At 39.2% G+C, this 25,077-nt stretch overlaps 2 protein-coding genes and 1 pseudogene across 2 annotated transcripts in view; all 3 read left to right on the forward strand.

Moving 5' to 3' along the window:
- Positions 1–25,077, forward strand: part of OOSP1 (oocyte secreted protein 1) — an 88,838-nt gene that overhangs the window by 8,167 nt on the left and 55,594 nt on the right. The window lies entirely within an intron of this gene.
- Positions 1,723–19,225, forward strand: OOSP3 (oocyte secreted protein family member 3). The gene is given in 6 exon segments (XM_055094371.3): positions 1,723–1,795; positions 3,171–3,349; positions 16,940–16,985; positions 16,988–17,036; positions 18,363–18,513; positions 18,994–19,225. Coding segments are annotated over 6 exon segments (579 nt in total). The 3' UTR covers positions 19,075–19,225.
- Positions 20,541–22,032, forward strand: LOC100991341 (polyprenol reductase-like; annotated as a pseudogene).

The following is a 25,077-nucleotide window of genomic DNA, read 5'->3' on the forward strand; positions in this document are numbered from 1 at the left end:
TGAGAGAACTGACTCAGGGAAGGGGCTCAAGCAGCCCTTGGATGTTAAGTTCAAGGCCATTTGGGCAGGAAATTATGAAGGCTTGGGAATTGGATGGCATGTTCCTTTGTTTCAACACATTTCTTGTGCCCAGAGAAGAACATGATGGAGAAGTTCAGAGCGATACCCTCTAATGCATGGGTCCCTGAGCAGAGGCTCTTCCTTCCCAGATCTGAGGGTGATTCAAAGTGGTATGGTAGCAAACTGAATTATTCCATCTCTTTTTCTGTTATAATATGTGGGTGTGTAGAAGAAGTTAATTTGGGAGGTAGATGTGACATGTTTCATTGGGTGAAGGAATTTTTATTTTATTTTTTATATCTCTTATGGGAAGGCTTTGTTTAGACTACTGATTCTGGAACTTGGCCCAATGTCATGCTAGTTGGACTGGTCTCTGTTTTCTTTTAGGTCATTCCAGATTCTCAAAAGATAATGACTAGTGGCACAGATAACATACATATTTTGCAAAGTTTATATTATAGATGTTGGAAGTCTCAGGAGATTATATGATGAGAAATAGGATTTGGATTCATTGTTTTATTCCTTATTGATCCATCAAAGATGTCATTTAATGAGTAGCCCCAGGCACATTTGATTTTTTATTTAAAATTATGATGTTACATTTCAGGTCAAAGGATGCTGAGAATTTATAATGTTGATGTTTTAAAAAAAACCCCAAAAGGATCTAATATAAAACAGCTATAAATAAAATGAAAATAACTGAAAAAGAATTGGAGATCTGCCTCCCTCCTCCTTCATCAGCAGCCCTGAGGACTTCTACTTAGAGTTTCTCAAAGTGTGAGCCTCCAGGAGTCACCTGGGGGCAGTTGTTTAAAAATGCAGATTCCTGGGTCTTGCCCCACTGAGTTAGACTGTGAGAATTTGCATGTTTGACAAGACCCTGCAGTGACTCATACGCATTCTTACATTTCCAGCTACAACAGATCTCAATGGACTAGATTGGGGTTAGAATACACATATTTTTAAATGGCGTTCCAGATAATTTTGAAAATTAATCTAAAATTTGGGAGCCATTGAAATAAATACTTTCTAAAGTGACCATGCCTGAGGCACAATCTCAAAGTATGATCCTGAGGTCAGCAGCATCAGCAGCACCTGGAAACTTTCAGCAATGTAAATTCTTGGCCCTTCCATTCCCAGCCCTGAATAAGAATCTCCTGAACACAGTTCAGCTATCGGTGTATTAATAAGTGCTGCAGGTGTTTTTGATGATGCTAAAGTTTGAAAATCATTTCCCAACAATTCAATAAACATGCATTGACCTTCTGTGAACATTCTGTTCTAGGAACTTTGGAGGGCCTGAAGAAGTCACAGTTCTCAAAGATTTGTCAATGGTACTTTATTTGCAGCCTGATTTTGGTTCTGGAGTGATCAAGAGAATGTCAAGTTTCAGCAGGGAGAAAAAATTATTTCTGTGAATATAAAAATAGTGGTTTTTATAAAGAGTTTTAATTTTGTTCTTTATACTTTCTGTATTTTCCAAACATTAAGCAATTTAAATTGGCAAAAACAATACATTCCTGGAAAATATAAGCCATTGGCAAAAAGTGATTTGTAAATGTAGTCAGCTGGGTGTGGCAGCGGGTATAAAAGTATCAAAAGCAGGGCAGCCGCTTCCAATTTCCTGAATTTTTCAGGGGTCATTAGTTGGCAGCTGACGTCATGAAAGATTTTGTGAGGTTACAGTCCTCTTTCCTTTTGTGCATGATTTTGACTCTTTCTGAGCAAGAGTCAGGTACAAGTGACCTTTATATTTTGTTGTTTGAAGTCATAGTTTCTTAGCGGTTGTGGGCCTTTTACTGTTTGCTGTTTTGAGTGGAAGTGACTTTCCAATATAGTTTTCTGACTTCTGTAGTGGTATTGCTTTCTCTTGTTTGCTCTCTACCACCCCGCAAAGCAAGTGATTTATCTAGTTTATCCTAATACTTGAGAAAGAGCTAGTTTTATTCTTCCTCTGGATTTAGGTGTTTTCTGTTGTGTTTTGTCACCCTATTCACCCTACCTGTGGAAAAATATTTCTCTATTTAAGGTTTCAACTTGCTCTTCCACCTCCCACCCTGATCTCCCATTCATAATCCTGCCACCTGCCTCCTGTCCTGCCCTGTTGCCTCCTAAGTGGTCATGAGTTAGTGATCATAAATCAGGTTGAGAAAATAAAGTTCTTCATTTTTTCTCCTTTCACTTCTTATTCTCCCTAAGTCATAAAGTTGTTATCATTAATATTAATAGTTTTATTTGCATTCCACTTACTTTTTCCATATTTTACAGTAATCTTTTCTCATCTAAACTATATATTTTTATTTATGTACAAAGTTATTGGGTAGAAATAATACATATAAAATACATGTAATTTTGTTATTTCTAGTTTTTTTTAACCATGAAAATACAGTGGTGAATTGCTTTATCTATAGGATATGTTTTTGTCTAAAAATGTTTTTTGGATATGCTTCTGGTAGTAGAATTAATAGACACAAAATGAAGAAATGCTGTTGTAACACCACAGCTGTGAATGTTTTGAGTTGACAGACTCACCACACAAGGTTTTAATCTGAGACTATCTTCCTTTTGCATCATAGAAGGATACAGGGTGGAGACAGAGCAGGTGCAGATCTTCATCTTATTGGCAGGTCTAGCAAATGCCCCAGGGTACAGTTTCCCTTGTCTCTTCACCCACACGGGATGTAGATGTCTGCCAGGGATGAGAGTCAGAGGCCATAGAAGCTGCAGCTTCAGTGCCCTATCAGTCATTTACACTGGCCTAATTATGTAAACTCAAGGCCAGCACACCAGCTTGAGGCTCCCCCAATCCATGGGCAGCCCCATACAGCAAAAGAAGCAGAGACAGCATCCCATATTTAGCTTAATGTTGAACTTTTAAGGAAACAGTACTCGCAGGGAAGGAGACAGAGGTTGTTTCCAGACAGGCTTGAATGGGACTGATCCTTCATTTACAATTTTACCATTTCATCTGAGTGATCATATTGTATCTCTCAAGGCTGTTTTACAGTGGTGTATATATATATGTTTAAATATGCTATGTTCAGACTTTCTCTGGGTGTCGTTTAGCATAAAATTGCTATCTAAATCTTTAAAAAATTTTTTTTCAACAGTGTCAGTAGGATGTACTTCCTTTATGTTCTGGGTTGTGGCTGAACCAACTTTACTTGGTCAAGATCATATTTTGCATTCTGATGAAGCATCTCTGGGAACTGACTGTCCTGTAACCAATGTAACTGCAAAGGGATATGAGTTTAATTACCCTGCCACTGAGTGTGGGATTCAGAAAGAGGTAAGAGCTGCAAGCAGTTCAAATAATAAACTAACCCCTAGGTTGTACCTTGCAGTAGTACTGTGTGTACTGTCAGTGCGAGATTCTTTTATGGCTCTTGAATTACTTTAATTTGGTACTTTCAGGATAGGAAGACCAGTGGGTACCTTGACTTGGCCATAAAATATCATGGCACATAGCCCATTGTGGAGGAGAATACTTCAACATATATAGTAGTATAACTATCCAAGCACTCTTAAGTCTTTTTTAGTCCTTACATCCCCTAAAGTCTAGAAGCACTTAAAGCAGGCATTGTTCCTAGTTTTCATAGTAACTGAGGCTAAAATGAGTAACAATTTACCATAGATCATGCATCTGTTCAACAGGTATGTAACTGAAACTTGCATGTTGGTAAATTGGGATTTACATTCTTCCTTTGAAGAAGGCAATGAAAAAATGGATGACACCAGAGGTAGAATTCACTAGGGGAAGTCAGAGGAAAAAAACATCTGAGGAGGTTTGAGGTGGAGGTGGATTTGCTAGTATGTTGTTTCTAATTTTGACATCTATGTCCATGAATGAGATTGGTCTATAATTCGTTCTTTCTTATATGCTCCTTGTCAAGTTTTGAAACAGTTTAGTTAAGATTGGAAGTTTTGGCCAGGCATGGTGGCTTACCCTATAATCCCAGCACTTTGGGAGGCCAAGGCGGACACGCCATGAGGTCAGGAGATCGAGACCATCCTGGCTAACATGGTGAAATGCTGTCTCTACTAAAAAAATATATAAAAAATTAGCCAGGCGTGGTGGCATGTGCCTGTCCAGTCCCAGCTGCTCAGGAGGCTGAGGCAGGAGAATTGCTTGAACCCGAGAGGTGGAGGTTGCAGTGAGCCAAGATCGCGCCACTGCACCCCAGCCTGGGTGACAGAGCGAGACTGTCTCAAAAAAAAAAAAAGATTGGAATTTTTTGATCCTTGAATGCTCAATAGAAGTTAATGATAAAATCTCCTGTATCTTTTGTTTTTCTCTGGTTTTATCACTGGAATGAAGTTGAATCCGGGTGATTAAGGCAATAGAACTAGGGAGGAGGAGAGCGAGGGTTTTCTGACAGCAACATACAGACTATTCAACATTAACCTTTGGTGGAGGAAGAAAAGTGGACTCTGCATTCAGTTTGCAGTGGTTTTACAATATGACAAAAATAGTATATTTTGGGAGGCCGAGGCAGGCAGATCACCTGAGGTCAAGAGTTTGAGACCAGCCTGGCCAACATGGCAAAACCCTGTCTCTACTAAACATACAAAAATTAGCCTAGTGGCCACCTGTAATCTCAGTAACTCAGGAGGCTGAGACAGGGAGAATTGCTTGAACCTGGGAGGCAGAGGTTGCAGTGAGCTGAGATCATGCTACTGCACTCCAGTCTGGGCAACAGAGCAAGACTCCGTCTCAAAATAAATAAATAAATAAATAAAAGGTAGTGCATTTATAGGAAAATTAAGTGGTGAATAGCCACACTCTCCATTTAGAGGTATGTGTGTCCTATACAAACAATTCTGATTTCCTTCAATATGCTGTTTCACATCTACAAAACTTACTACATGAAAGTTTGCAGATTTTTAATTTCTTTGGCCTTTGTGGTTTTTCCCATATTTCAAAGTATGACTTATTATGGATATAGGGAAATCATTACAAAGGCCAAAGAATTAATAAGCCAACTTATCAAGGTTTATACTACTAAATATGAGACACTAAGAGAGGCAGAGACATCAGCCACAATGTTATTACAGGAGGCACAAACGATGAAGTAGAATAACCAATCAGAGCTGTAGGTTTCTTTTGAAGATTTTTTTTTTTTTCCCCTGTGGCATGAAAACCCTTTCTAAAGTTTTCAGGGTCTTATAAGACCCCTTCGAAATTACCTTTCAAGGACAGATTGTATATGGAACAATTTGGTTAATGTTTAAAATGTTTTCAAATTTTCATAGTATACAAAAGCAACGTTAATATTCACATATTCACATGAGTATTTTGATTTAATACCTTATCAAATCAGATTCTTTGAGTTTTATGAGTCAAAGAATCTCTACCTTGGTGGCTTCATTTCTTTCTTAGGTTTATAATTTATTATAAAGATTTTCCATTTAAAGGGCAGGATCTAGAATTTCAACAGTATTAAAAACAAAATAAAGGACTGTAGCAATCAGTTTAAGTAGCAGATATGGATTAGGAAAGAATAATTAAACATTTAAGTGTACAATACAGTGGTTTTTAGTACATTGACAAAGTTGTACAACCATCACTGCTCTCTAATTCCAGGATATTTTAATCACTTCTCAAAAATGCACCCATACCTATCAGCGGTCACTCCACTGCCTCCTGTCCCCTAGTTATAGGCAACCACAAGTCTAATTTCTCTTTCTATAGATTTGCATACTCTGGATATGTCATATAAATTCAATCATACAATATGTGGCCTTTTGTGACTTTTGCTTAGCATGTTTTCAAAGTTTATATCATAGCATGTCTCAATACTGCATTCTTTTTTATGGCTGAATAATTGTTTTCATTTTTTGTTACTGCTATACCTTTGTGTACATGTTTATGTATAAACATTTGTTTTCAATTGTGTTGGGTAAATACCTAGGACTGAAATTTCTGGCTCAAATGGTAACTCTATATTTAATTTTTTGGAGTTGCATAGTCTTTTATTTTTGTAAAGATGATGAGTCTTTGGCTGAATGTCTTCAATGAAAGGTCTAGCAATCAAAGTTAATAATTTATTTGTCCCAACTTCAATTCTTTCCTGGGAACAACTCTTTATTCTATTGTTTGGTTTCTTTCTTTACCACTCACCTAAAATACTAGTTTTAAAACTCACAGGATTGAAACAAAACACTGAAACACCAGAGTTGTTTAAAATGATTAGATTTTATTAAACAGCCCATTTGGCCACCTGTTCATTGGAACTGATTTTTGCTTCAGCCCTAGTTCTTTGAGAAATGCAGGAATTCTTTTCACCACAATATCAGCTTGATCCAAGAACGTTGAAAAGTTAGCTGCCTTAGCGATATTGCCACCTCCAACCTCCAAAGAAATCTAAAAACCTTAGAAGATTACATGTAGTAAAATGTGAACAGGAACCATAATGTACAAGTCATTTGAGAACTATAATTGTGTAGAATTTACTCACTTTTCAAATTATTTTTCTGAATGAATAGCAAATTTGTGAAACAAAATATATGGTGCTTAGAAGAGTGGTTAAATGATGCGTTAGCTTCAATGCGAAACTTTTTCTGTCTTAAGAAAGACAGGGGACTGCACAATAATCCTGTGAGGTAGGTCCTCCTATTATCCCCATTGTACAGAAGAGGATAATGAAGTTCAAAAAGATTAAGTAACCTACAAAAGGTCACACAGCCATGACTGTCAGTCTCCTGCTGGACACTGCAAACTTAGCTACTTTTAAAGGAAGATAATTTTAAATTGAGTACTAATTGTTATGCACTAAATGAAAACATTAATGTGATTAATGACAAAATATTTCACAGATAATGGGTTTTCTAGAAAGGTTAGGAAAACCAAGGTTAAGGATTCTGGATTCATATACAGGTCTTTTTCAAATATAAAACATTTCTAATATTCCTGGTTTACTATTGGGAAGAAGGGAAGAATCTTGCAGTGGCTTAAATAAGAGACAGCAATTTAATTCCTGGTTATATATGCAAAAGAATTAATAACAGTTATTTAAACAAATATATGTACACACATGTTCCGGAAGTGAAAAGGAGGTGGCAAAGAGAGACACAGAAGAGAACTGCTGCAGCTGCTGTCAGGATCCAACTGAACTTCAAACTGTTTTATTAATTTTATTTCCAAATTGTTCATTGCTAGTGTACAGAAATAGAATTGATTTCTGTCGATTGATCTTGTCTCCTACAACATTAGTGAGCATGCTTATTAGTTGTAATAGTTTTTTTTTGGGTGGATCTCTTATGATTTTCTATATACAAGATCATGTCTGTCTGTCTGTCTGTCTGTCTGTCTGTCTCTCTCTCTCTCTCTCTCTCTCTCTCTATGCAGTCTTAATCTGTTGCCCAGGCTGGAGTGCCGTGGCATGAACTCAGCTCACTGCAACCTCCACCTCCCAGGTTCAAGCAATTCTGCTGCCTCAAGGCTCCCAAGTAGCTGGGACTACAGGTGTGTGCCACCGCATCCAGCTATTTATTTTTTTGATTTTTAGTAGATACCAGATTTCATCATGTTGGGCAGGCTGGTCTCGAACTCCTGACCTCAAGTGATCTGCCTACCTTTGCCTCCTGAAGTGATGGGGTTACAAGTGTGAGCCACTGTGCCAGGCCTCATGTCATCTTTAAATAGAGATAGTTTTAATCTTCCTTTCCAATCTGGATAATTTTTGTTTTATCTTCTTGCCTAATTTTCCTAGCTAGAACCTCCAGTACAATATTGGATACAAGTTGTGAGACTGAACATCTTTGTATTATTTGTGATTATAAGGGAAAAGCTTTCAGTCTTTCATTGTTAAATATGATGTTGGCTGTGGGATTTTCACAGGTGCTCTTAATCAGGTTGAGGACGTGCCCTTTTATCTTTGGTTGTGGAGAGTTTTTATCATAAATGGTATTTAATTTTATAGTTTTTTCCCCTGAAACTATTGAGATGATCATATGGGTTTTGCCCTTTCTTCTATTAATATGGTGTATTACATTGATTTTTGTATGTGGAGCCAACATATCCTTTTCCTGGGATAAATCCCATTTAGTCATACTGCTTAATCCTTTTTAGATGTTGCTGGATATGGTATGCTGAAGTTTTTATTTTTTGTGGGGGGGGCGTGGTTAGACAATGATTTCTTCTTTTTTTTCTTCAATTTTAATTTTAAGTTCAGTGGTACACGTGCAGGATGTGCAGGTTTGTTACATAGGTAAACATGTGCCATGGTGGTTTGCTACACAGATCATCCCATCACCTAGGTATGAAGCCCAGCATGCATTAGCTATTCTCCCTCCCCATCCCCTTAACAGTCCCCAGTGTGTGTTGTTGTCCCCCATGTGTCCATGTGTTCTCATCATTCAGCTCCCACTTATAAGTGAAAACACGCAGTATTTGATTTTCTGTTCCTGCATTAGTTTGTGGAGGATAATGGCTTCCAACTCCATCCATGTCCCAGCAAAGTACATGATCTTCTTCCTTTTTATGGCTGCATACTATTCCATGGTGCATATGTACCACATCTTCTTTATCCAATCTATCATTGATGGGCATTTGGGTTGGAAGTTTTTTTACGTACATTCATAAGGTACGTTGATCTATAGTTTCTTTTTGTGATGTCTTTGGTTTTAATATCAGGGCAATACATCATAGAATGAGTTGAATAATGTGCCATCTTCTATTTCTTTTTTTAAAAAATATTTATTTTAATTTTTAAAAATTTTATTTTATGTTCTGGGGTACATGTGCTGGATGTGCGATTTGTTACATAGGTAAATGTGTGCCATGGTGGTTTGCTGCAACTATCAATCCATCACCTAGGTATCCAGCCCAGCATGCATTAGCTATTTTTCCTAATGCTCTACTCCCCCACCCTCCCCTGACAAGCCCCTATGTGTGTTATTCCCCTCTCTGTGTCCACGTGTTTTCATTGTTCAGCTCCCACCTTTAAGTGAGAACATGCAGTGTTTGGTTTTCTGTTCCTGTGTTGGCTTGCTGAGGATAATGGCTTCCAGCTTCACCTAAGTCCCTGCAAAGGACATGATCTGATTCCTTTTTATGGCTGCATAGTATTCCATGGTATGTATGTACCACATTTTCTTTATCCAATCTATCATTGATGGGCATTTGGATTGATTCCATGTCTTTGCTATTGTGAATAGTGCTGCAATGAACATACACGTGCGTGAATCCTTGTAATAGAATTTATATTCTTTTGGGTATATACTCAGTAAAGGGATTGTTTGATCAAATGCATGTATCCTTGTAACAGAATGATTTACATTCTTTTGAGTATATACCCAGTAATGGGGTTGTTTGGTCAAGTGGTATTTCCAGTTGTAAATCTTTGAGGAATCACCACACTGTCTTCCACAATGGTGGAACTAATTTACATTCCCACCAACAGTGTAAAAGAGTTCCTATTTCTCTGCAACCTCTCCAGTATCTGTTATTTCTTGACTTTTTAATAATCACCATTCTGACTGGTGTGAGAAGGTATCTCATTGTAGTTTTAATTTTCATTTCTCTAATGATCAGTGATGTTGAGCTTTTATGTTTTTGGGCCACATGTATGTCTTATTTTGAGAAGTGTCTGTTCATGTCATTTGCCCACTTTTTTTTTTTTGATACGGAGTCTTGCTCTGTCACCCAGGCTGGGGTGCAGTGGTGTGATCTTGGCTCACTGCAACCTCCGCCTCCCAGATTCAAGCGATTCTGCTGCCTCAGCCTCCCGAATAGCTGGGAGTATAGGCGTGTGCCACCATGCCCGGCTAATTTTTTTTGTATTTTTAGTAGAGACTGGGTTTCACAATGTTGGCCAGGCTGGTCTTGAACTCCTGCCCTCAAGTGATTCTTGTGCCTTGGCCTCCCAAAGTGCTGGGATTACAGGCATGAGCCACCACACCCCTTTGCCCACTTTTTAATGGTTTTTTGTTTTTGTTTTTGTAAACTTGCTTAAGTTCCTTGAAGATTCTGGATATTAGACCTTTGTCAGATGGATAGATTGCAAAAATTTTCTCCCATTCTGTAGGTTGTCTGTTTGCTCTGATGATAGTTTCTTTTGCAGTGCAGAAGCTCTTTAGTTTAATTAGATCCCATTTGTCAATTTTTGCTTTTGTTGCAATTGCTTTTGGCAATGTCATCATAAAATCTTTGCCCATGTGTATGACCTGAATGGTATTGCCTAGATTTTCTTCTAGGGTTTCTATAGTTTTGGGTTTTACACTTAAGTCTTTAATCCATCTTGAGTTAGTTTTTGTGTAAGGTGTAAGGAAGGGATCCAGTTTCAATTTTCTGCATATGACTAGCCAGTTCTCCCAGCACCATTTATTAAATAGGAAATCCTTTCCCCATTGCTTGTTTTTGTCAGGTTTGTCAAAGATCAGATGGTTGTAGATGTGCAGTTTTATTTCTGAGTTCTGTATTTTGTTTTATTGGTTTATGTGTCTGTTTTTGCACCAGTACCATGCTGTTTTGATTACTGTAGCCTTGCAGTATAGTTTGAGGTTGCGTAACGTGATGCCTCCAGCTTTGTTCTTTTTGTTTAGGATTGTCCTGGCTGTACAAGCTCTTTTTCGGTTCCATATGATTTTTAAAATAGTTTTTTTTTCTAATTCTGTCAAGAATGTCAATGGTAGTTTAATGGGAATGGCACTGAATCTAGAAATTGCTTTGGGCAGTTTGGGCATTTTGGGCATTTTTACCATATTGATTCTTCCTATCCAATAGCATGGAATGTTTTTTTCATCTGTTTGTGTCCTCTCTGGTTTCCTTGAGCAGTGATTTGTAGTTCTCCTTGAAGAAGTCCTTCACTTCCCTTGTTAGCTGTATTCCTAGGCATTTTATTCTCTTTGTGGCAATTGTGAATGGGAGTTCATTTATAATTTGGCTCTCTGCTTGCCTGTTGTTGGTGTATAGGAATGCTTGTGATTTTTGCACATTGATTTTGTATCCTGAGGTTTTCCTGAAGTTGTTTATCAGCTTAAGAAGCTTCTGGCTGAGTCCATGGGGTTTTCTAGATATAGGATCATATCATCTGCAAACAAAGACAATTTGACTTTCTCTCTTCTTATATGAATACCATTTCTTTTTTCTTTTGCCTGATTGCTCTGTCCAGAACTTCCAGCTATGTTGAATAAGAGTACTGAGAGAGGGCATCTTTGTCCTGTGCCATTTTTCAAGGGGAATGTTTACAGGTTTTGCCCTTTCGTTCTGATATTGGCTGTGGGTTTGTCATAAATGGCTCTTATTGTTTTGAGGTATGTTCTTTCAAACCTAGTTTATTGAGAGTTTTTAACATGAAGGGATGTTGATTTTTCTCAAAGGCCTTTTCTGTATCTATTGAGATTATCCTGTGGCTTTTGTCTTTAGTTCTGTTTATGTGACAAATTATGTTTATTGATTTGCATATGTTGAACCAGCCTTGCATCCTGGGGATGAAGCCAACTTGATTGTGGTGTATAAGCTTTTTGATGTGTTGCTAGATTCAGTTTGCCAGTATTTTATTAAGGATTTTTGCATTGATATTCATCAGGGGTATTGGCCTGAAGTTTTCTTTTTTTGTTGTTTCTCTGTCAGGGTTTGGTATCAGAATGATGCTGGCCTCATAACATGAGTTAGAGAGAAGTTCCTTATTTTCAATGGTTTGGAATAGTTTCAGAAGGAATGGTACCAGCTCCTCTTTGTATCTCTGGTAGAATTCAGCTGTAAATCCAACGGGTCCTGGGCTTTTTTGTTTGTTTGGTTGGTAGGCTATTTATTACTGCCTCAATTTCAGAACTTGTTATTGGTCTATTCAGGGATTCAACTTCCTGGTTCAGTCTTGGGAGAGTGTACGTGTCCTGGAGTTTATCCATTTTTTCTAGATTTTCTAGTTTGAGGTGTTTATAGTATTCTCTGATGGTTGGTTGTATTTCTGTAAGGTCAGTGGTGGTATCCCCCTTATCATTTCTGAATGTGTTTATATGAATCTTCTCTATTTTCTTCTTTATTAGTCTAGCTAGTGGTCTACCTATTTTGTTGATTTTTTTTTTTCCAAAAAAGCAGCTCCTAGATTCATTGATTTTTTTGAAGGGTTTCTCATGTCTCTATTTCCTTCAGTTCTTGTCTGAGCTTGGCTATTTCTTGTCTTCTGCTAGCTCTGGGGTTTCTCTTGTTTCTCTAGTTCTTTTTAGTTTTGATGTTAGGGTGTTAATTTGAAATCTTTTTAGCTTTTTGATGTCAGCATTTTAGTGCTATAAATTTCCCTCTTAACACTGCATTAGCTGCATCCCAGGGATTCTGATACATTGTCTCCTTGTTCTCATTAGTTTCAAAGAACTTGATTTCTGCCTTAATTTCATTATTTACCCAGAAGTCATTCAGGAACAGGTTGTTCAATTTCCATGTAATTGTGTGGTTTTGAGTGGGTTTCTTAATCTTGAGTTCTAATTTGATTATGCTGTGGTCTGAGAGACTGTTATATTTCAGTTCTTTTGCATTTGCTGAGGAGTGTTTTACTTCCAATTATGTGATGAATTTTAGAGTAAGTGTTATGTGGCACTGAGAAGAATGTATATTCTGTTGTTTTGGGGTGTAGAGTTCTGTAGATATCTATCAGGTCCACTTGATCCAGAGCTGAGTTCAAGTCCTGAATATCTTTGTTAATTTTCTGTCTCAATCTAATATTGACAGTGGGGTATTAAAGTCTCCCACTATTGTGTGGGGGTCTAAGTCTCTTTGTAGGTCTTTAAGAACTTATTTTATGAATCTGGGTGCTCCTGTGTTGGGTTCATATATATTTAGGATAGTTAGCTTTTCTTGTTGAATTGAACCCTTTACCATGTAATGACCTTCTTTGTCTTTTTTGACCTTTGTTGGTTTAAATTCTATTTTGTCAGAAACTAGGATTGCAATTCCTGCTTTTTTCTGCTTTCCATTTGCTTGGTAAATTTTCCTCCATCCCTTTATTTTTATCCTATTTGTGTCTTTGCATATGAGATGTGTCTCTTGAATACAGCACACCAATGAATCTTGTCTTTTTATCCAGCTTGCCATTCTGTGTCTTTTAATTGGGGCATTTAGCACATTTACATTTAAGGTTGATATTGCTATGTGTGAATTTGGTCCTGTCATCATGATGCTGGCTGGTTAATTTTGCAGACTTGTTAATGTAGTTGCTTCATAGTGTCATTGGTCTGTGTACTTTAGTGTGTTTTTGTAGTGGCCGATAATGGTTTTTCCTTTCCATGTTTAATGCTTCCTTCAGGAACTCTTGCAAGGAAGGCCTTCTGGTGATGAGATCCTTTAGCATTTGCTTGTCCGAAAAGGATTTTATTTTTCCTTCTCTTATGAAGCTTTGTTTGGCTGGATATGAAATTCTGGGATGGAAATTCTTTTCTTTAAAAATGTTCAACATTGGCTCCCAATCTCTTTTGGCTTACAGGGTTTCCACTGAGAGGCCTGCTATTAGTCTGATGGGCTTACCTTTGTAGGTTACCTGGCCTTTCTCTCTGACTGCCCTTAACATTTTTTCCTTCATTTTGACATTGGAAAATTGGATGATTATGTGTCTTGGAGTTGATCTTCTCGTGGAGTATCTTATTGGGGTTCTCTGGATTTCCTGAATTTGAAGGTTAGCCTGTCTTGCTAGGTTAGGAAGTTCTCCTGATGATATCCTGAAGTGTGTTTTCCAAACTTGGTTCCATCTTCCCTGTCTCAGGTACTCCGATCACTCATAGGTTTGGTCTTTTTCCATAGTCCCATAGTTCTCAGAAGTTTTGTTTATTTCTTTTCATTCTTTTTTCTCTAATCTTGTCTGCTTGCCTTATTTCACAATATATTCTTCAAGCTCTGATATTCTTTCTTTCACTTTGGCCAATTCAACTATTGATACTTGTGTTTGCATCATAAAGTTCTTGTGCTGTGTTTTTCAGCTCCATCAGGTCATTATGTTTCTCTCTAAACTGATTATTCTAGTTAACAGCTCTTGTAATCTTTTATCATGATTCTTAGCTTCTTTACATTGGGTTAGAACATAATCCTTCAGCTCAGCGAAGTTCATTATTACCCACTTTCTGAAGCCTACTTCTGTCAGTTCATCCATCTCAGATTCAGCCCAGTTCTGTGCCCTTGCTGAAGAGGTGTTGTAATCATTTGGAGGAGAAAGAGGCATTCTGGCTTTGGGAATTTTCAGCATTTTTGTGTTGATTTTTCCTCATCTTCTTGGATGTATCTACCTTTGACCTTTGAGGGTGTTGACCTTTGGATGGGGTTTTTGTGGGGTCTTTTTTTGTTGATGTTGTTGCTTTCTGTTTGTTTTTCTTTTAACATTCAGAACCCGCTTCTGCAAGCCTGCTGCAGTTTCTGGGGGTTCACTTCAGACCCTGTTTGCCTGGGTATCGCCTGTTGAGGCCGCAGAACAGCAAAGATTGCTGCCTGTGCCTTCCTCTGGGAGCTTTGTCCCAGGGGAGGACCGACCAGATGCCAGCTATTACTCTCCTGCGTGAGGTGTCTGGCAACCCCTGTTGGGAAGTCTTATGCAGTCAGGAGGCATGGAGTCAGGGACCTGCTTAAGGAAGCAGTCTGGCTGTCCCTTAGCAGAGCAAGTGCACTGCACTGGGGTGAATCCCCCAATGGCTGACTAGAGCCACAGCAATTGTGGTGGCCCCTCCCCCCAGGAACTCGGTCATCTTAGGCAGACTGCAGGCTGCTGTGCTGGCCAGTGGGGATTCCAAGCCAGTAGGTCATAGCTTGCAGGGTTCCGTGGGAGTGTGATCCGCTGAGCAAGGCCACTTGGCCCCCTGGCTTCAGTTTCCTTCCCACAGTAGTGGACGAATCTCTTGCCTCACTGGAGTTCCAGGAGCTGCTGGAGTATGCAAAAACTCCTGCAGCTCAGTGCCTGCCTGAGCGGCTGCTGACCTGAGCAGCTGTCATGAGTCTGCAAAGCTTTGTGCTTGGGACCCAAGGCCCTGGTGGTGTGGGCTCATGAAGTAATCTCCTGTTCTGTGGGTTGTAAAAATCCATGGGAAAAGTGTAGCTCTCCGGATGGGTAGCACAATCTCTCACCGCCTCCCTTGACTGGGGGAGGGACGGCCCTTTTCCTTGTGCAGCTCCTGGGTGAACCATCACCCGACCCTGCTTTTTCTTGCTCTCTGTGGGTTGTACCAACCGCCTAGTCAGTCCCAATAAGAGAATCTGGGTACCTCAGTTGGAAATGCAGAATTCACTCCCCATTTATTTCCATCTTGGCGGGAGCTGCAGACTGGAGCTGTTTCTACTTGGCCATCTTGGCCTCTCCTCTGCTCCACTTCTATTTGTTGGGAGATTTTGTGAAGCACTGGTTCTAATTCTTTTTTTACATGTTTGATAGAATTGAGTAGTGGAGCCTGGTGATGCCTGGACTTTCTTTGTGGGTAGTTTTTGGCTACTAATCCAATCTCTTTACTTGTTATATATAGGTCTATTCCTCTTGAGCACATTCAGAATCAAGTCAAATAACCAGGATTTCAGGAAAAGTAAAAAAAAAAAAAAAAGGACAATTCTCTGAAGATGGGGCTTTTGAGGAGCTCCAAACCATCTATTTCCTCTGGATCCTGCTAGGCTGTTGGCTTTCATAGATACTGTGTACTGGGAAGAGGGAACTTGAAATAGAACAAGTTAAAAATGCCAAAAAGCTATCATTCTTACTGAGATTCTATCATTTTTTTCTTGAATAAATGCTCCTTGAATTGTTGCAAGACTGAGGATAATATTCAGAGTCTTAAAAAAGTTGAATTTGATAATTTCTGCCATTTTCTTATTGTTTTATGAAGAAGTGGATTTTTTGGTGGTCTTTAGTTTGCATACTAGAAATCACTATTGAATACATAATTACCAAGAGAAGTAAGGAGCATATAATATCTATTTTCCACACTTTACATACAATTTATATTCTCAACTAAAATAATCTTCAATAGCAACACAATGGGAAAATAATCATGTTATTGAATTCTATATTTCTATTCATTCTTTTTGGAAATATTTTATTTCTATGAGAATATTTGTTGCATTATTTAACAGGTTGAAAAATAGTAATTCAATAAGACATTTTTGTAAAAATTATCAATAGAAAAACATACCTAAATGTAATTACAGAAGTTATTCCTGTATTAAGATTATGAATCTTTGATCATAACTGTAGTGGCTTTTTTTTCTTTTTTGACAGAGTCTTGTTCTGTCATCAAGGCTGGAGTGCAGTGGCATGATTACAGCATGATCACAGCTCACTGCAGCCTCCACCTCCTGGACTCAAGTAATCCTCCCATCTCAGCCTCCTGAGTGGCTTGGAACCACTCAACCCGGTTGATTGTTTTTTGATTTTTAGTAGAGATGAGATCTTGCTATATTGCCCAGGCTGGTCTCCTGAGCTCAAGCGATCCTCCTGCTTCTGCCTCACCTTCCCAAAGTGGTGGGATTACAGGTGTGAGCCACCATGCTGGACCAACATAGTGTTTTTGACATCTCCACAATGAGCATGTGTTCAGAAAAGGCAAATCTCCAATTGGTTCAACATTTTCAGACATCTGGGATACAGCACTGTGATAATGTTTAAGAGCCAAATATGAGAAAAAAAACTTGTTAAGTAGAAGCTGTAGCCCTTGTTCCTAGTCTGGCAATTCAAGATTACAATCTTGTTATTTTATTTCCACACATATTAACTGATTGCACTGATGATCAAAAGCCTTGGATGGTGTTTTTTTAAAATTTTTCTGGTGAATCAGTTTTCTTTTTCCAGCTCTCTGCAGAGAGACCTTGGTGCAGTATAAAGAGCTTACATCTTATCTTGATCTGTTCACTGTTCAAATGTCTTTAAAACTCCTGTGTGACATGACATCAACTTATAAAGTCTTTTTGTCCCATTAGGTTTTCTCATATGTAACAGTTTTTTATTCAGCACTCCACTGTAATATAAGCACAAAGGAGTCACTGGCAAAATTCCTTTGATGTGTATTGTATACGGGTGAGTATAATGAACCAGATGGTTCACAGTTTACCCTCTAAGAACTAATGAAAAGGAAAACATTTGAAATATGAAGCTTTACATCATTAGAACCCTGGAGCGAGGTTGGTTTGCATAGTTTCTCTGTGCAATGATGAGGTATTTATCAATGCCATTTGGCCATTACAGATGCTCTGCCCAAATGCCCTGGGACCCCCCCCCCTTACTATTTCTGTTTGCCCCTCTTCCTGCTTCTGTGTGATCTGGCTTTCAGTGATACCAATTGGGCTTGGAAATTTAACAAATACTTCCCACTCTCATGATTCAGTGATCTGGGGGCATGTAAAGCCAGCTCTGTTTCTTGAGTCAGGGATAAACTTGGAGGCAGGATTTAACTTTGGAGCTCACTTGAGGGTCCTACTGAGGCTAGGACTCTGCCTTAAATAGCATTCCTGCTTCTTCTTGTCTTTACCTTCTATGTCCTGCTTTTCTCCTATTCCCTTATTGGGAACACTTCTATAATAAATCACCTGCACATAAATATCCTTGCCAAGTCCTGCTTTTGGGAAATCCAAGTAAGATGGTAAAATGAGTTAAACAGAGCTCAGAGGTGATTGTCCCCATGATCATGTAGCTAGGGAATGGCAAGTCAGGACTTGAACACACCTTCTCACCTAACTGCCACCCCGCGGATCAGGGAATGCTTGCAGAAACAGGAATAGTAGCCAAATTACTCAGTTTTCAACTCTTTAAGATCAAATTTAAAAAATCTTAGCCTAAGTTGTTCTTTATTCTACATAATACCTAACATACCCCCCCCCCAATTTTAATAGCTTATATAAATCAAAGGGCTTGAATGGGCATAATTGTATTAAAATATTTTTTAAAAAGCAATAATTTAGATGTTTTCTTAATATACTATGGCCCTATGACTTTTGGGGAAATCCCTGAAACTTTGCTATGTCTTCAGGATCAATGGATGAATGCTGTTAACCTTTTAGTAGTTTATGAATGACAACTTTAAAAAGAGCCAGGATTCTCAGTTTATACTTGTAAGAGATTGTCTTGGGAATTTTATTTAGCTTATCAGAGCTGATGTTTTCTGTTTAGAATACATTTTCCCATGGTAGGACTTTTTTTTTTTTTTGGACTAACACCCCTAAATGGAGGTTTGTTAATCCTTAAAAAAAAAAGTCAAGTAGAAGGCAGAGAGGTAGCAGTGGTAGTAAGTCTACTACTGCTAAAGTAGAAGGAAAAAAAATGAATTCAGACAAAATGAGACTTACTGGTTTGTTTATTTTTAAATGTAATCTGATGTGCAAATTGTGTCTTCTTTAAAACTTTCAGCTCATCTTTGGATACCACTTCAAGCACTATCCATAACAATCTTACAGAATTCCAAAATGACCCTCCCTCTACCAATTCTCATTCTCCCTGGAACTTAACCAACGCTAGCTTATTTGGATTGACTCGGATTCCATATTTTCAAAACTCCTCGGTGAGGATCCTTAGAAGAGACAAAACATGGCAGTGTCCACGTAGAAATGATTGTATTGACATAAGGAAGTAAAAGCTCAAATCTCTACTAAGGAGGGTATTTGTTGTTTAAATAGTGTTTAACTACATGATGGGTCTCACATTACATTTCAATCCTGTTTAGAAAAAATGCTACTTCCATGTGTCTACATATATCCTGGTCTTGTCAATAAGTCTCCCTTTACCCTAGTTATGACAAATAAAAGAAAATCTCTAGTATAGTTTAAACATAATCTGAGTTGATAAACCACTTACTTTAAATAGTGCTCAGACACTTGAATAAAAATTTTCAACTCTTTCAACCCTTCCCTCTAATCCCTGGCACACAGTAGGTTCTCCATGTTCACTAGTCAATATATTAGTCAATGTGTTTACTGTGCCAAGTTTATCAAGGGGTTACATTGGAAACTTTTTATTAACTACCTTTCTTTTTTCTCTGTAGGTAGAGGCATCTCATCAGTCACTTCTACTTAATATGTCTCATCCATTAGTCCATGAGAGTGCAAATGTAGCTATATTCTAGGTTCTTCCATGGCAATCCTGAAAACTCTGTTGCTACAGCTTACTTAAAATTTAATTTTTGAACCACTCACTACAGATTTATCACTTTTTGGTGCCACTTCCTGAGAGGACATTGGGTTGGGATAGTGCCCAGTGCTTCATATGTTTTTAAAAAGTGCTCCTTTTAAACATAGGCCATTATACCCTTGCATAGTCTCTTATAATACAATGTCTATGTATAATTTGTATGTGGAGTTGATCTTACAAATAAAATGTGCTGTCCCTTTGGCTATACTTCTTGATGACTGGGTTATAATCTCAAAACAGAACCTAGGCTGGGATGTAGGCATGGAAGGGTCTCTGTCCTCCACCTGCTGTTAGTGTACAAGTCATGTTTTAAATACAGTAGACTGAGAATAATCCTACATAGTTGTTTAATTCCTTTAAGAAAGATTTAGTATCCATGATAGAAATGAGCACCATTGGATCAACCAGGAAATAGAGTAGAAAGTTTGACCTCCTGTAGGCCCATGGCCTTGGGAAACAGCGATAGCAGAATATTTCTGTATCTTTCTTCAAGATCAATAGGGTGAGACTAGTTTTTATTCTTGGCACTCTAGGAACTAAACCTTTAGTGATCCCTTAGGACCATCCTTCTTTATTTCAATGACCACTCTCCAGTTAGTAAGAACATCATTCTGAAACATGCTCATGAGGATCTTGAGATGTTTCTAACAAAACCTTTAGCTCAAGTCCTGCCTGTGTGATTCTATTCTTCATATTGGGAAACCTTAGGCAATAGGGTTTATTGACTAGATATTTGTTATTTCAAAATAACTGGGTGAAGGTAGACATCTTTTAATCTCCATCAGTGTTTCCTGCTGGCAGAACCTAAAGGTGAGTCTTGAAAATCTAATTTTTGAACTCTTGGCTCCAACATTGTAGGGCAGAGAGAGGCACATGTGGTAGTGAGACAACAGGTAAGCAACACACATAGGCTTGCTGCACCAACAGCGCTACTGCTTTCTATTTTAGTAAGGGGACCAGTAAGGATTTGTGTGTTAATTAGGACTAAAGTTGGTTACAGTTCACTTATTCATTCTCCCTTTCTTCCTCCCTGCCTCTCTCTCTTTCATATCTAGTATTCATTTGAAATGAACGAATCCCTGTTACTGTTGTTGAAAACATTACTAGACATTTTCATCATCCTTTAAATATAAATAGTATATTCAGACTCCTCGTGTCCTTCTTCAAAAAACCCCGCTAATTTAAGAATGAAAACAAACTGGAAAACTCAGAAAATGGCGATAAAAGTGGGTAGTTTCCATTTCAGCAATGAAGACATGCAAGAATTTTTGTATTAATTAGGACCAAGAGTGGATAGAGTTTGTGTATTTAATCTCTCTCTTTCATACATAGCATTCATTTGGAATGAACTTATTACTTTCATTCATAAAATATTTCTGTTTTTCCATTGTCCCTTAAAGTCAAAAGCCCACCAAGTCCAGAATAGGAGCCAGCGGTGGTAAAGGCAGACAGAGAGTGATAACCCTAATCACTGTCCCAAAGCTGTGATGCTTCATTCTTGAAAGGAGGATTGCCAGGCGTGATGGCTCACGCTTGTAATCCCAGCACTTTGGGAGGCCAAGGCGGGCAGATCACCTGAGGTCGGGAATTAGAGACCAGTCTGATCAACATGGAGAGACCCCGCCTCTACTAAAAATACAAAATTAGCCGGGAGTGGCGGTGCATGCCTGTAATCTCAGCTACTTGGGAGGCTGAGGCAGGAGAATCGCTTGAACCCGGGAGGCGGAGGTTGCGGTGAGCCGAGATAGCGCCATTGCACTCCAGCCTGGGCAACAAGAGTGAAACTCCTAAAAAAAAAAAAAAAAAGATTTGAAGTTCTAAAGACAGAGGCTAAGATGGGCGCACGACGCGCCAGTGGCCACTGCTCCGCGGGCTGACGGTGGCGGCGCTGGCAGCGCGGAAAGCGGGCGCCTAAGCCATGGCTTCCTCAGGGAGACCTGAGCTCTGGGCGCTGAACCGGCTGCGCTTGCTGTGGCTCACCCCGGCCGCCGCCTTCCTGCTGACCCTGCTGCTGCAGCTTCTGCCGCTCGGCCTGCTCCTGGGCCGCGCATTCTTCCAGGACCTGATCCGCTTTGGGAAAACAAGTGTTGGGGGGCCTCCGCTCCCCGCCGCCTGCCGCACCTTTGATGTCCCCAAGAGATATTTTTTCCTACTTTTCCCACTTCTATATCATCTCAGTGCTGTGGAATGGCTTCCTGCTTTGGTGCCTTACTCCATCTCTGTTCCTGGCAGCATCTTTTCCAAGCTGGCTTTATGGTTTGCTCAGAATTCTCAGGGCAGCACAGTTCCAGGGAGGGAAGCTGGCGCTGTCTGCGTTCTTAGTGCTGGTATTTCCGTGGCTGCGTAGCTTACGAAGAGTGCTTCTAAGTCAGTGTCTTCTCCAATGGCACGACTCACATCGTGCAATACTGTTTTGGACTTGCCTACTATGTCCTTGTCGGCCTATCTGTGCTGAGCCAAGTGCCAATGGATAGCAGGAATGCCTATGTAATAGGGAAAAAGCTACTGATCCAAGTGCGGTGGTTCCATATTCTCGGGATGATGATATTCATCTGGCCATCTGCCCATCAGTATAAGTGCCATGTCATTCTCGGCAATCTCAGGGTAAATAAAGCAGGAGTGGTCATTCACTGTAACCACAGAATCCCATTTGGAGACTGGTTTGAATGTTTTCTTCCCCTAACTACTTAGCAGATCTGATGATCTACATTTCCATGGCTGTCACCTTTGGGTTCTACAACTTGGTGAATAGTGGTGACATATGTCTTCTTCAATCCGGCCCTGCCTGCCTTTCTCAGCCACAAATTCTACAAAAGTAAATTTGTCTCCTACCCGAAGCATAGGAAAGCTTTCCTATCATTTTTGTTTTAAGTCAACCTCAGTCATGAAGAATGCAAACTAGGTGATGGTTTCCATGGCTAAGGACAGTGAAATCTGGAGTCCAAAGTACAGTTTCTGCAGAACTGCTTGAAACTCTCTGTTCCATTTCTATGCCCCACAAGTTTTCACTGAATGAGCATGGCAGTGCCACTCAAGAAAATGAATCTCCAGTGTCTTCAAAGAAGAAATACTAATGGCAGATCTGCGATTTCTGTGTCCACTTTCTGAGATACTCTATAAAAACCAACCAGTAAAAAGTAGATGAGACTTCTCCAAGCTGCTTCACAAGCAAACTAACCAAAAATATATAAACAGTGTCACACATGCACACACACACACATACACAAAGGAAGAGATAAGTGCAAGGCTCTTGTATTGGTTCGAAACCCGAGAACGTGCCAACAAACACCACAAGGCGGTGTGGAGCAACAGGCTGTTGTAATGAGCACCTGGGTGCAGACGGGCTGAGGCCTAAAATGGTGTCAGCCCTAAGTGAAGACGGGGCAGGGGTTTTATAGTTTCCTATAAACAAGAAGTGTCCCAGTCTGACGTAACTGCTACGTGGTACCCGGATGGCCTCTCTCTAGATCTGCAGGGGGCACATGTCTTCTGGCCAGCTCACTTCCTGCTTCTGCTATCTTGCTGAGGCACAGTGCTGGTGCAAGTGGCCTTGCGCCTTGGGACTGGGCCTGAGGAGAGAGGAGTTACTCATCCCACTAAGCTTTCAGGCCCTGGGGAGAATCTTTCAATAAAATCATCAATGGCTGTAACAGCCTGGTAGGAATGGACTATATAATAATACAGCAGGTGCTCAATAAATATTTGTTGCATTTCAGTAAAAGCAGAATAAACTTTGAAAATAATAAAAGGCTGAGTGCAGTGACTCACACCTGTAATCCCAGCATTTCGGGAGGCCGAGGTGGGCAGATCGCTTGGGCCCAGGAGTTCGAGACCAGCCTGGGCAAGATGGCGAAATCCTGTCTCCATCAAAAAATATAAAAATTTGCCAAGAGTGGTGGCATTCACCTGTAGTCCCAGCTACTTGCAGGTGGGCTGAGGTGGAAGGATCGCTTGAGCCTGGGAGGTTAAGCGCGCAGTGAGTCAAGATCACACCACTGCACTCCAGCCTGGGCAACAGGGCAAGACCCTTTCTCAAAATAATAATAATATATACTTTTACACCAAAAGTTTCAGGGAAAAATGAGTTTGCTGGAGTTAATTTATACTTTCATGCATTACCACAAAGATCTCCAGTTACATAACTATCAATAGCCATTTCCACTCATCTCCCCCTCGAATCATAGCCTAATGGAACGTTTTGAAAGCTCCTTTATTTAATATTTTTTTTACGTCCTTTGAAGGGAGCACTTCAAACGTGAAAGCATCAGAACATAAAATATATTTATGCATAGCAAGCCTTCTTGAATGGAAATGACACACTCTGGATTGAATAATACAGTAGCCTCATTCATATGTAGTTATTTAAATTGGATTAATGTCTGCCTGAGTTTATTTGAACTAACAGAATGTATCTGAAGATATTCAGGAATGAAGTTTATATTTAAAATAGCTTATGTTAAAGAAAATACCTGTGATTAATTCAGAGGGAAATAAATGCATGGTATAAAAGAAAACCCAAAACTTGAAAAATAATACTGTAGCCTGGGCAACACAGTAAAAACTGCACGTTTGTGCAGCATAATATCTTCCGGCTTATTGGCTGAGGTGTTAAGTTTATTCCTTTTATGCAGATGTCCTATTACAGTCAGCCAAGCACTAAAACTTTGCATTTATGTGTACTTTGCTATGGGGGAAAGAACCTTATGATTAATAAGACACATATCAAATGCGTAGTCAATCATCCCCGCCCCCATCCCTGGAGCTGTAACCCAAAACTGTTAAACTAAAAATCTTTTTAATATCTTTAAATACATGCATGTCAAGAACATTCAAAAGTTCTTACAGCAATTTTGATAGAACATTTTCTCTCCCAACAATTAACACCACTTAATTAAGATTAATCTGTGGCCCAGTCTATTTAAATAAATGCCATATTTATTTTACTTATTTAGAATTTGCCATTCTCAGAAAAAAAACTCTTTGTACATTGGAAATGAAAAGCATATTGCAGTTTGGTCTTAATTTCCACGTGAATGTCACGCTTAATTTTAAATAATTTTTTTGGGAAAAATGTATTTTATTTTTAGCATGCAATTTTATGCCCAGGTTAGACTAGGGATTTGGCTGATGTTCTGGAATCTCATTGTACTGTTAAGTAATGAGCATGCTCCAAGACACACCCAGTCAGGGGTTGTGAGAAAGCTGCAGTGTTCAGTTTCCCACCCGTTTCCTTTTCCTGCTGTCTCTCTCTGACTCATTCCTGCTTCTTACTTTCCCTTTTCCTTCTTTGCCCAAACATTACATTTCTAGGCAAAGATAAAAGAGGAAATAGTGATGTCCTGAAAGGGATTCAGAACAAAGTAGCATGGCCTTTGGTGAAAGCTTCACCTATGGGAAATAATTGAGAATTGTGCTGTGCTTGCAATGTCAGAATCAGTACTGTTTTTTTGTGTGTGTTGGTGAAAATATTCCACGTACCTAAAGGGAGAGCATCAGGGAGTTTGCAAATTCTTCACAAGGATCCAGAAATAGCTTAGAGGTGGAGAGTCATGATTTTCCTGTTGGCTTCTTAGTTGAATAGCCATAATCTTTCATTTTCTACTACCACTAAGTTAGGGGGAATGACATTGAACTACCTCATTAGCAGCCTTGCCTGGATTAACTACTGATTGAAAAAGTGTGCTGGAAATAGCCTTTGTTTTTGTTGAAGCTCATCCTACACACTAACATTTGCTTGCAGTAAGCATGGATTATTTTGTCTCTGCCAAGCTGTGTTCTGTATTATATTTTTACTTCAATGTGTGGTTATTGCTAGAATTCCTACAAAAATGCCTTTGCAGATATTTTTGTATGTAGTTTAATAGATATTTGGTTTAAGGAGGCTGCAACATTTGCATAAAGTACCTGAAAACTCAAGAACCATTGATAAGTGAGATCT

Source organism: Pan paniscus, chromosome 9 (assembly GCF_029289425.2).
Source record: "Pan paniscus chromosome 9, NHGRI_mPanPan1-v2.0_pri, whole genome shotgun sequence".
NCBI lineage: Eukaryota > Metazoa > Chordata > Mammalia > Primates > Hominidae > Pan > Pan paniscus.